General features: G+C 41.5%; 1 protein-coding gene across 1 annotated transcript in view; it reads right to left on the bottom strand.

Moving 5' to 3' along the window:
• LOC139928298 (membrane-associated guanylate kinase, WW and PDZ domain-containing protein 1-like) overlaps positions 1-12,928 on the bottom strand; it is an 87,350-nt gene that overhangs the window by 30,338 nt on the left and 44,084 nt on the right. Inside the window, exons 3-7 of the mRNA XM_071920785.2 lie at positions 5,757-5,876; positions 4,392-4,580; positions 2,835-3,057; positions 2,092-2,174; positions 1,351-1,386 (exon numbers count right to left, since the gene is read on the bottom strand). Of these exons, the coding sequence (XP_071776886.2) occupies positions 1,351-1,386; positions 2,092-2,174; positions 2,835-3,057; positions 4,392-4,580; positions 5,757-5,876 (651 nt within the window). The remainder of the gene's footprint in view (positions 1-1,350; positions 1,387-2,091; positions 2,175-2,834; positions 3,058-4,391; positions 4,581-5,756; positions 5,877-12,928) is intronic.

Here is a 12,928-nt window from a genome sequence, read left to right as displayed (position 1 = left end):
CAGAACAGAACTGTAAATCTAGCAGCACCTTATGGCCATGTGTTCAAGGCTGATGACTGAATGTTACTATACGCCCTGTTCAGCATTACCTCACTGTGTAACACAAACACACACACATGCATGCACCCATGCACACACACACACACACACACACACACTCATACACATCCTGCCATGCTGCAGGGGAACAGGCTGACAGATAAGGCTTATTAAGCTGACACATTCCCATTAAGATGTTGGCATCTCAATTTTCCTCCTCGCTGTATTTGATTTCAGACAAAGACATTAGCTCCTTGTGTTACTGTGGGCTTCTACCAAGTCCAGTAAACACTTTTGTAGCAGGCTGGATTTCGCAATCAATAATCACAGACTGTCTCCATCTGATCAGCCAGAAATAATAGGGGCTTGTAGCCAGACATTCAAGGCTTTGTATGAGCCTCATTCCATTTTAGGCTTGTTTGCGCCACCTGCAAATGGGCCGAGAATCAGCAGCAGAGCCATTTTCCAGTCTGTGAAGCAAGTCTAACTGCATATATTAACCTGCATCATCAGCCAAACACACTCCAAATGTGTTCTTGTGCATAAGAGACAAATAACCCCTGTCATTCACTTTATGAACAGTGAGCAGTGGCATAGCATGTAAATTACTTCCACACCAAATTGAATGGTCTGAAAATCCCAAAAGCACATGGTTGTGATGTGGCCCTTGTAATGGATGCTGGAAACAAACGCAGTGCTAGGGCCAATGACATTTTCTTTTTAAGAGGCAACACTGAAATAACTGGTAGATTTAGAATCACTATACCGCTGATCAATATCTCACAATATGACGTGTGAGACACTAATACTGTGAGACTCCATTAGAAGACTAAAACGAAGGAAGAGTGGGTCAAGACAGTTATATAAAGGCAGCTGCCATCTTTGATGTTGACCTAACTTATGACGTTCAGATACAAGACAGTTGTGCAGTCCTGAGTCTTCTTTCGTTCAGTCGAGAACTTTCTCTAAAATCAAGCCATTTTAATGGTTCAGGAATCTGAAGAAAATCAATCACGCTTTTATTTCCTCTTGTCTAGACAACTGCAAGTCTCTTTACTCCTGCCTAAGTAAAAAAGAAAAGTCTCTCCACTGCCGCCAGCAGCTAGGATTCACTGAATAAATCATATCACCCTAATTCTGGCATCACTTCACTCGTTACCTTTTAGTTTCAGAACTGATTTTAAGATTCCTCTGATTACTTTTAAAGCACGGATAGGTTTGGCCCCAAGTTATAACTCAAGTTATAACATCTTAAGCCCTTATGAGCATCAACGTGACCTTAGTTCCCAATACAAATATCAAAAAACCCACCTAGATCAGTCTCCAGATCCTCTGTATGTATCCCTTCTTCTCCAAGGTGAAGAAAGCAGGATGAAACAAAAAAAACAAAATGAAGAGCAGAAAAGGGATGGATAGTAGGAGAGAAGTGGGTGGGGGGATGGAGGAGTCAAAAGTAAATAAAGAATGAAGTGACAGTCCAGAGAAAGATAAATAGGGAAAAAGAAATCCCTTAGTCTCAAAACTGATATAAACAAGAAGCAACACGATCTAAACAAACCTGAGCAATCTGAGTGAGATGCGTCATTTTCAATATCACCACTTGATGGTGCAATTTTGTAATTTGTGTTTTAAATTGTTGTGAACTACTCATCTATCATTTCATTCCATTTTTGATTTTGTTGAGATATTCTTTCATTCTTTTGTATAATCATATGTTCTGATAAAACACAACACCATCTACTATCAACAGAGAAAGTATAGCAATTTTGAGCTCCCTTTTGTGAAACACAGACTAGATCAACACATAGAGTAAGATAAGAAGAGTTTGACAAAAACATATTTCATTTGGGTTTTACATTCTGAATATGCTAGTAAGAAATGAAGGGCTACATAATGTGATCAGAAAGGCCAGTCAGTACACAAAAACAGCTAAATCCATGGGAGCTCAAGTGCACCACCTACTGATTTGTAAATCACTAGACACAAATGTGGATGTACACTTCTATTACTACATTACACTACATTACCAGTTAAGTACTAAGAGCCGCTTACCATCATCATCACACTCTTCCAGAGGTTTGGAGGCTTTGTCTCCACATCGAGGATCCAACCATGATGTGGTCTTTGTGTTGTGGCTGAAAGAGAATAAACAAGACAACAGAAGAAATTCAAGACAGGCCATTTAACCAACAAAACAAGCACAGCAGGGGCTCATGAATGCATAAACAAGAAATAGAAAATAAACCATGTCAGCAAGTTTGCCTGCAGAGGACGGAAGGCATCTGTTGTACAGAGAATAGCTTGAAAATAACAGAGCATTGCAGACAGGATATCAACAATAACATGCGCGCTGAGTTTATCCCTAATTGTTAGGCGAGAACATAATTCGACAATCGCACAAATAAACATACAAATTCTGAAAATACAGAGCCATATCCTAGTGCTGTGCCTGTGCTGTGCTGTAGTGAGGACAGAGAGCTGGAGGTACAGTCAGGTGATCCGGCTGTGATCTCCTTAGAGATCAGGGCATGCAGGGATTAACAGGCTGCCCTGGAGAGCAGCAGCACCCAGAGGGCTGGGCAACTTGGCTGTGAAGTAGAGGGGAGGGCTGGCCTCAAACGACAAGCCGCTGGGCTAAAACAGGCACACAATGCCCTGATGATTGTGCAGGTAAAATACACAAAATACCGACTTTTAGCTATGGGCTAAGTTCAGCAATGCTGATTCAGGCCATCACAGCATTGTATACAGTAGAACAATCTCAGCACGTTGTAGCGTAAATTTAGGGTGCATACTCTATGAAGTAGAGCTCTCCGTTCTCTGTGTAGGCCATCTCCCAGTTTTCGGGCAGCGGGCCCAGCGGGTCCTCCGGTGAGGCCTGGGGCTCCGCGAGGGTCTGCTGGCCGCTGTCTGCGGTGGAGGTGGCCGCATTGTTCAGACCATAGGATGGAGCATTGTCGCGCGCGGGGTACGGCCGGAGGATGCCGCCGCGGCTCTCGTCCTGGTCACTAGGGTTACCTGTGCACAACAAGGGAGAGGGGAAGAGACTACGCACTAAGGATCCTGGGTCACATAACAAGCACAACACAGAACAAAAAAAGAACAAATATGGTTTATGTCTCAGGCATGCAAGAGAGGAACAATGAAATATGCAGACAAGCAGTGGTTGGCTAGTCTATGGTAGATAGCATGCAAACTAAAACTACATCTAACTCGCAGCCCTTCCCCCCTATCCCTAGTTTGGCTCCCGCCCAATTCTAGTGTATTGAATGGGGCCCAGGAATATGCTAATTCCTTCAGCAACAGTCTTTCCCAAACTCTCTCCTACCCCTGACCCCCACCCTCTTTTACCTCTCCACCCACCCACAAGCCTCTTTCTCCAAAAACCAACTATTAACCCAACCCCCATCCCCATCCCCCACTAGTCCCCCAGCACTGGCCCACTGTCCTCCACCACTTCCGTGGGCCTTTCAGGGTTGATCAAATGCTAATTCAACACTCTGGCAGCCTGGCAGGGGGACACAGAGAGGGCATAGATTCACACCATCAAGAAACAGAAAACACCATCCAGCAACTGTCTCTCACACTCACAAAAACAGGACAGAGCTCAAAGGAGGGAGGGGGAGATGTGGAACAGAAAAAAACACTAATCCTTTTACATAAAAATCTCATATTGTCACATATTTGCTCTCCCTATTCAAATTCTTGAATGGATTTGCATGCAGTTGAGCAATGGTGGTAACAGGTTTTGACAAATATCTGACATAAAAAGTAGGCTAACACAACACCAAACACCATTATCACCTATTTAATAAGTGAGAAATGTTAATACTCAATTAACAGATATACGTGCATTAGAGGGAATTTAATGATTAAAACATGAGAATTAAAAATGTATGTGAGAGGATGTGAGGAGTGAAGCCTGGAGAGAGAATGATGAATCTTGTGAAGTTAGGCTGTAATCTACTTCTTCCCCCACTACACCCCTCCTCGCAGGCAGATGGCAGTGTTTGGAGGCTCACAAAAAAGGAATCAGCATCACAAAGACATGATGTAACCGCCAGACACCCAGCAACGTAGAACAGAGGAGAGGAGAGGATCATAAACACACACACACACGCACACATTCTCCCTCTCCTCACACATGTATGCATCCTCTTGGGCGCACACATACACACACAGGCACATGTATACACCCAGACACCCTTGAACAAACATCCACTCGGTAGCAACACAACACAGAAACATGCTGTATACATACAAACACACAAACACACAGACAAACAAAGGCCGCAGATACACACACTTCAGCAAATGGAGAGGTTGTCTTAAAGATGCAGCAACTCCCTCACCTGTAAAACTGTTGTTCATTTCCGTGGCCTGGTCGTCATCGTCGTCGTCAGCAGGCACTACTCGGGCGTTTTGCATGTCATTGTAGGACTTGGTGCGCTTGGGGGTGGACTGCTGGGAGCCAGCATCACTGAGAATCACTGTCCCAATGACGGGCTGCCTCGGCGGCTTGGGGGTCCCATAATAGTTACCTAGGCAACAAGAAGGACATTAGCATGCTTGAGAGAGAGAGACAGAGAAGGAGAAACGGAGACAGAAAGGAGGAAGACGGGGATAAAAACAGACAGAGCGGGGGACAGAACGATAGCAGGCAGAGGATCTTTGAAATCTCCTAATCTTAGGCTGAGAGAGAAAAGGAATAAAGCTGGAGCACAATGTGACCAAAAAATGGTGGAAATAAGCAGCTGGTGGGAAAGCAAAGCTGTTCCAGTGCCTGTTATGGGCTGGGGTGTGGAGCTGTATTGTCTGGCCACAGGGAGCATACAGATCTAAAACAATGGATCATCTCACAACACCGAGCCCTTAAAGATTACACTTGTTTTAGCAGCTTCTCCTGACAGTCGCCTTGTTAACACCTCAGCGTTAACTCAGTGTCAGTGTTGAGGTTTTGTACAACAAACAAATAGCGTATCAAGTATTTGCTAGTATGGTATAAAACTGTGGAAAAAATGTGGGAGAAATTATAAAGAGTTACACGATCAAAGATGTTTCTATAAAATCATGAAACACTAATGTCACTCTTTGGTTATGTATCAAAGACCCAGCCTTCCTCCTGTTGTCTGGGATGGCCACAGACTCCTGTGGACAGGTATTTGACATTGTCTGCGGGAAAGGGAGGAACGTGCCAACACCACAGTAGAACCGGTGCCAAGCAGATTAACGTTGTAACATTCTCTCCCTGCCCCATACACACACACACACACACACACAAGCACGCGCGCACACACACGCGCTTGTTTTAGCATGAGACTTAGCACTGCCTAACACACAGCCTTGCAAAGAAACACACAACGTGCAAAACATCCACCCACCCACGCATGCACACACACACACACACACACACACACACTTGTACACACACAGGTTTGTGTCAGTATGAGACTTAGCACTGCACAACACTGTCCTAATCAGAGTGAGAGGGGCAGATGTGGAGTGACCTGCTGTCTCCTGCATGCATCTCCCCCCATCACACACAGTCTAATCGGAATCAACCGAGTGCAGAGTCTTACAGCCCGCCTGCATGTAGGAAAAAATAAATGTTGATCGCTCCTACGCTGCAGACATTGTATCTGTGGAGAATTAGGACACCTGCGCTATAATGAGTTGCATGGAGCGTCAGTTACGATCACTATCATTATCATCCTCACCTTCATACGTTCCTATCTCCAGTAGTGTGCCGCTCTCCTCAAGTTCTAGGAAATCTTCCACAGAGAGGAAGTTGTAATCCACCCCTGGGACCTCTCCGTCTCGAGGGGGGCGAGTCGTACCTGATGACAGGAAGAAAAACAAAACAAAAACAGGGTTAGGTGGCTGCCAATCACCAGGTAAATTACAGTTTGGTTGGTAATCAAATCTGATCCATGGCACAGCAGCAGAAGGAAAAGCAGCATCCACATAAACATAAATTCTCCCTGCTCTTCTCACAGCTATGCTCATATGGCATTACAAGCCTATCTTGAGTGTTCAAATGCAGTCAACATCCCACCATTCATTCAACTTTTGAGAAGATGGCCAGTCAAAGGGAACGGTTTCCAAAACAGGAAATGAGTGGGATCTGAAATCAAGAAGAGTGCGATCGTCATTCATCGGCTGTGATTGATAGTGAAGTGAACGGCGAGAGGCTGCGGACATGATGTCAGGAAATTAAAAAGAGTCTCACATCCCATCTGGCTCGCTGCCTGATGGGAAACTGCTGGCTTCAAAGTGAGAAGATAAAAATAAAGGTCATCTTTATCAATACACAGGTCCTGATACTATTGTCAGTGCATTTCATTTCTCCTTGGTCTAGAGTAGTAAAATTTACTGACACAATACTATGATAACTGTATCACTGCGATTATTAGGATAACTGTTATTGTTTGTTATAGCCAAGCTGTTACTGTTACTACTGTATTGTTAAACGACTACGCTTGCTGCTTTCTTAGGTGTTGTTAGGTTTAACTGCACCATAATAAAGGCCTTTTCAGTCCAACACAATTGAAACCTAGACTAATTCCTCTGTGCTGGGGAAACAGAGACAATAAAAGACAATGAAATACAGCAGATTTGAAACAAGAATTGCTGATTAGAGGTCTGATGCAAAGGCTGCTCACTGCTCTCAATCATCCATGTGTCATCATCTTCTCTTAAAAGGTGGGCTAACGACAAAATGTTAATTGCTAGGTTAACTATCCAGAGCCTGATCCCCCATTGGAGTTAATGATTAGTGTGCTGCGGTGTTTTACTTTGTAGTGGGAAGCCTGGGGTCATAAGAGCAGGAGGGAGCCGACACCAGACAATGGAGACAGGGGCCATTGTGTCTCTGCCTTTACACAGAGGAGATGGGATGACCGGCCAGATGGTTGACGGAAGTTGTAACCCATCTGTGATCAGGACAAGAATGCACACAAGCATGTATACTATACACACACGCATGAACACAATGTACACATACACCCCTCTCAAGGGAACTAAACTCTACTGTAACACAGGCAGCAGTGTGAATCAATGTAGGCCAGACAGTTATCCAGTTTCCACGTCTCTCTCCAATGCTCCTTACTGGGTCTCAGCGATGATAAAGAGACGTGTCATACCACTGGGACAGATTTTCTTGTTGAAGAATAGAACCACGTTTAGTGGGCTAACTATTAGTCAATTAAACGATTAGTTGATCTTCAGAATTTTTTTTTATTGTCATTGTAAATAATATGTCTTAACACAGCAGATCTTGATGACAATAAGTTTCTTTTTGTTTGTAAAAGTGGAGACAAAGGTGGAGATAGTCAGAAAATTAATCGATTACAATTTTGATAATCCATTAATCGTTTTAGTCATTTATCAAGTAAATATACAAAACATTTGCAGGTTACAGCTTCACAAATTTTAAGATTTGCTTCTTTTCTCTGTTTTATATCATTATAAATTGAATACTTTGGGTTTTTTTTGGCTGCTGGTCAGACTAAGTAAGGAATTTTAAGTCATCACTTTGAGCACTGGTACCTTGTGATGGCCATTTGTAATTATTTTTGACCTTATATAGACTAAATGATTCATTGATTAATAAAAAAATCTATCAATAGATTAATTGACAATGAAAATAATAATTAAAAGCAGCCCTATCATAATAATTGGTTAGGAAGTACCTTACTATGTGAAAGCAGATGAGACCACATGAACAGAAATTATAATGTTTCTGTCTTGAACAACAACACTGTGCTATGCTATTCTAGACAGGTGAGAAAGCTCATGTTCGACACAAGGCTCTTTCTTGGAAATATCCAAATGTTTACCTGAGCCTCTCCAATATGCAGCACACACTCGATCCCTCAGGCTGCATCCAGCCCACAAACACCTGATAATAAGCAAATCTTTACTGTGCAGTGCTTAGCCTTACACTTGTACTGTACTGCAAGGGGAACAGTGATACTCTTTATCGCTTTTCTTCCAGCCTTTTCCCGAAATGACAGTGAAGATAAATTGATAAGGAGAGGCGATTTAGGTGGGAAGATATAGTACTCAGACTGTGAGCAAAAACAAATCCCTCACTTCAAAAAATAGGCTATATATGATAAATCATCTAATTGACCATATGCACCAGCGCCGTACAGCAGAGTGCTGATTTGTATTCATCTCAGTAGATCGAGGTACAGATGAAAGTGGAGTTGTCTGGGAGTGTGAGTCATAGGACTGGGTGGTCCCACGGTGGGAGATGGTTCTGAGGCTCAGTGTGTCTAATGACGCCGTCTACTGAGCAGGGAAGGGAGTTTTTATTCCAGGCTATTCCCACAGTAGAGGCCTCTGATAGGATGACTAATTCTGGTGCGCTCATATTAAGTTGAAGAATGAACACTGCCTCATTAACGCAAATCCAAGAGCTTCTGTTAAGCGTTACGTCACTGCGTCGTTGTAATACAAAAAAAGCAATCATCTCTAAAACCCTTCCACCTTTTCAACCCAAATGAGAACACATCGACACAAAATGTTAGCAGCATATCCTCTTTCTGAAGAAGGTGAGAAAACCACCGGGTCTTTTACAACTGTTCAACTATTGTTCAAACATCAGCGCACTGCTGTTTAAACCTAAACAACTTCAACAAAGATGTCAGCTGGGCAGTAAAATCACTGGCAAACAGCTGTGCATTATCTACAAAAAGAGCGAAGGAGAATGGAGCACAGACAGCAAGAGGAAAGACACACACTCCACAACCAGTGAAGCCTCGTACCAACTGGGCACAAACATATTCTTACTTTTAAGAAATCAAAGAGCCATAATTAAATTATTATAAGTAGTAGTACAACTAGTAGTAGTAGTAACAGTAGTAGGAGTAGTAGGCGATGTAATATGGCCGATAGTCTAGGTAGTAGTAGGAGTAGTACTAGTTTGAATATAACATTGAATAATGAGTGTCCATATTAATATGCACAATCATCATGTATTATTGTAATGTCATGTATCATTGCCTATATTCAGTGTATACAGTAGCAAACAATCTTAGGAATTTTATGAGTTTCTGAAGATACAAGATATATTCCACAGAAAATCTTCCTCAATTGAGACATGCTAAAACAGAAATTTAGTGATAAAATATTGCTGTTGCCTGGTCACCACCTGACAGCTCAATCATTTAGGCCAATAGAATAATGTATATTTACTGAGCTTTATGTTTGCAGAAGAGCCTAGATGTCCTGCTTTTAGAAAAGGCTATTTTGTCAGCAACATAAACCAAGCCACAGACACTTTGTCATATCTGAGAGCCAATTCCTGTTCAAACCCCAGCAGCTTGGTTTCAGTTGGACTCACAGCAGATTGAGTCTGAATGCTCCCAGTGAACGACAATAACTCCAGTGAGCTCTGGCTTGTCTCCTTACTATCACTGTGGATCCTCTCTATTTTCTCTGGCCAGGGGAACAATGACTGGACCGTACTCAGCCCTGACCCGGGCTCTGATGAACTAACTTCCACTGACAGTCATCAATGGGCTCATTCTTTATTTGAGCGTGAGAAGCCATTGAGTGCTCGCATGAATGGAAAAATGGAAAAATGTAACACAAGCACATTTGGAAACTTCTGCAGTCTTCAAATGCCACCAGTGCAGTAGAGAATAATCTTTGCGAGGAAAAAGTTGGGCTCCTATTCATCCAGCAAGCATACAAGACAATATAGAAATGTAAGTGTGTTCATTTTTCTGCAGAGGTCAGATTTATCATTTTTAAATTTGTTGTACTAGTAAGATCAACCAGAAGGGGTTTTCCTCTTAATTTTAAGTATGGAACTTTCATAAAGGCAAGATACATCTTGTCCTGCAGTCTGTAGTTTAGGAGCTTTCTAAGACTAAGCTAAGACCTATGCTATAGATTTCTTAAAACAATTTATCTAATTTTCTTAAAAGGGTGTGATGTTTAAGCTCTATTGGAAGATCTTTAGACAGAATGTGTGGAACCACATGGGCCAGGCTTTTATGAAATCTCTAAATACTAATTCATGTTACAAATTAATTTTAATGACACTTCTTTGAATCAATTTTGCATCTTTGAATTTGTTTTGCTTCTGGAGAATTAGATATGGTAGACCTGGGCCTACTTCTAGATGCATCACAACCATGCTCTTGAAAACTCAGTTTCTAGTTTCTAACAATCATGTCATCTTTTCAGGTTTTTTTCTTTTTTTGCAGGCATATTAATTCAGCATTTGCACAAGTGTCACTAACTGTATGTGCCAAATGTCATTTGTCCAGTAAACTGTCCTTTTCCTCTACATAGTGGATGGTGTCAGTATCAGACAGGCAGTGCCTCCATAGCTTGAATTCACAACAACGTTGCACAGTACAGATGGCATGTGCCAGACTTCTTGGAAAACGTGGGACTTTCTGGCAGGCAGGAGACTCACGCTCACCCTACGCTAAACGATGTGACTTCAGGACTTGCAGGTGCATCTTAAGTGGCATTTCACACCATGAGCATTTTTCTTTGGTAGTAAGAAATGGTGACCAGCTTGCCCAATGCATCTGTGTCATTATTATCGTTCGATCAGGACAGATTTTGATTGCTAAGTATTAATAGTTTGCTAAGATGCATTCGTTCTGTATTTTTGCTAACCGTTTGAGTGCCTTGATGCTGGGGTTTTCATACCGGAGAAAAGTGGGTCACATATCACAATGTTATTGGTGAATGACTCACATCTGGCAATCTTACACCACCAATGTAATGTGTGTATTATGCACAAACAATACATAAAGAGAGGTGGGACATATTGGAACAAAGAACTTAGCGTCATATAAAAAGGTGGACTAAGAGACACTCTGGCCTTCTTGCAGCCTTTCACAGAGAGGTTTCATAAACATCCAGCAGGGAAAGCTGAGGTTACAGGGAACACTCAAAAATAAGCAAAAATATGTATAAACATGTATATTTTACAGCAGTTGCTTCCACAGTAGCTCTGACATACTGATCTTGCCTAGGCCGAGAATGTCTCTTGCACTGGTTATGGCATACCCCTACTTTTGGTCCTGGTCGCAGGACCTATACAATCTCACATAATCATATTCACTCTACTCCACTCTGAGTGTTTAGTAGCTTAGAAGTCATTTCATTCCCTGAGATTAATCATATTTATTGACTATCAAGGTTTAAGGACGTCTAACGCTTATTAATGCAACAGTAAGTTCTGAGAGATCTATTAATCATCAGTATTAATACAGAACACTTACTATGTTCTCATTTATTACATGACTATGTTAAATACTCAATTCTGATTGGCCAATGAATGCATTCTGAGGTCTGTTTCACTTAACAGACCGTTTCACATGTTATCATATCACTCCGCAGTTAAGTCTGGTCGATTTTGTTGATTTCTAATCATCAAATTAAGCAGCGACACCTTGCGCCAATAATAGGTTACTCGTCACACAGACAAAACACTCTAACCTAGTTAGAAATACTGAAGATTTTTCCAGTATTACTTTTAATTTATTTGGAGAGCATGAACATTTTCACTGAGGGTTAGAGGTTTGTTTACATTTCTAGGTGACAGCTTTGGGACAGTGTAGCCCATGGATGCGGAAGCTTGCAAATACTGTATGTTGTAATAAAAACATTTTAAATGAATATATAATGTCAACAGATGAATGTCTTTGTTAAGTAGCCTAGTCTAATATTGTCACTGTCAGGTGAAAACCCTGTATCTCCAAAATGTCAACTTTTCAGGAACTAAGAAAAACAGCTGTGTTTTAGTTTGATCACAATGCATGTTTGACTTCATCCTGTGGATTTTCTTTTGGTTTTAATAAGCCCAAAAGTTCGAAGAATTTTCTCAGCCCTCTGAGGAGCATGTAATCCTTCAACTGAAGTGAAAACATGAAAATCACCCAAATTTTATGAGTTACATGGTTTTCACAGGACAGCAGCGCTATGTAAGCTTCGCTTTGGGGTCTTGATCCACCTTTATTTTGCGATAATTACCAGCTCCCTGTACATTTGCCCTTACATAATGTTAAACCGCAATAAGGCAACTCTAAAACCTGCGTGGGTATAAAAAAAAAACCTGCAAAGTGAAGGGTGATACAAAAAGGAGTATTCCAAACGCAGCTGCATGCTGTACAGCTATAGATGTATGACCTCAGTCAGACATGTACTCCTCTTGCTAAGGACAACCAAATAGGACGTTTATAAACTGCATCTTGGCTGTGACACAGAACACAACACCAAATAGATTACAGGTCTTGTGAGTTTACAGAATTAATCCCATAGACTGTTAGCAGATCCCACCACTGAAGACCATGAAATACATATTTAATGTAGGAATTTTACGTGAGAGGGCTTTTGTTATTGTGATTATGTGTAGGATGATGATGCAAGAGGTAGGAGGCACATCCAAGTTCCACTGGCATCACCAAAGTCAATGATCACAATAAATAAATTCTTCAAAGATATCATGGTTTTTATACAACAGCTTCTAACATGTGTGCATCTGTACTTGCTAAAAAGTTTTCTTCACCTACTTATATGAGAATAAAAAACAGGAGAAAACAAGAAAGAACGTGTATTTAACCAGTAAGATTTGGCACAAACTTTATGACTATATAACTATATGATGATTTAGATTATTAAACATGTGATGCAATAATATGTGCCATGTCTTTTGTGGTGAATCTATAAAGTAATGCAGGCAGTGGTACACATGTAAGCACGCTGCATCAGTGTTTGAGCTGCCAGTAGCTTACAATTCCTGTTTACAGAACTACCAGCCTTGGTATAACCAGGTATAAACTCCATTCCTTTGTCCCTTTGAACAAAGTGATGAAAGCATCATGTTATTGTCAAGTAATTATGCAACTTGGCCTGA

Source organism: Centroberyx gerrardi, chromosome 14 (genome assembly GCF_048128805.1).
Source record: "Centroberyx gerrardi isolate f3 chromosome 14, fCenGer3.hap1.cur.20231027, whole genome shotgun sequence".
Classification (NCBI taxonomy): domain Eukaryota; kingdom Metazoa; phylum Chordata; class Actinopteri; order Beryciformes; family Berycidae; genus Centroberyx; species Centroberyx gerrardi.
Note: the sequence above shows the minus strand (reverse complement) of the source record. Positions and strands in the feature narration are given on the sequence as shown.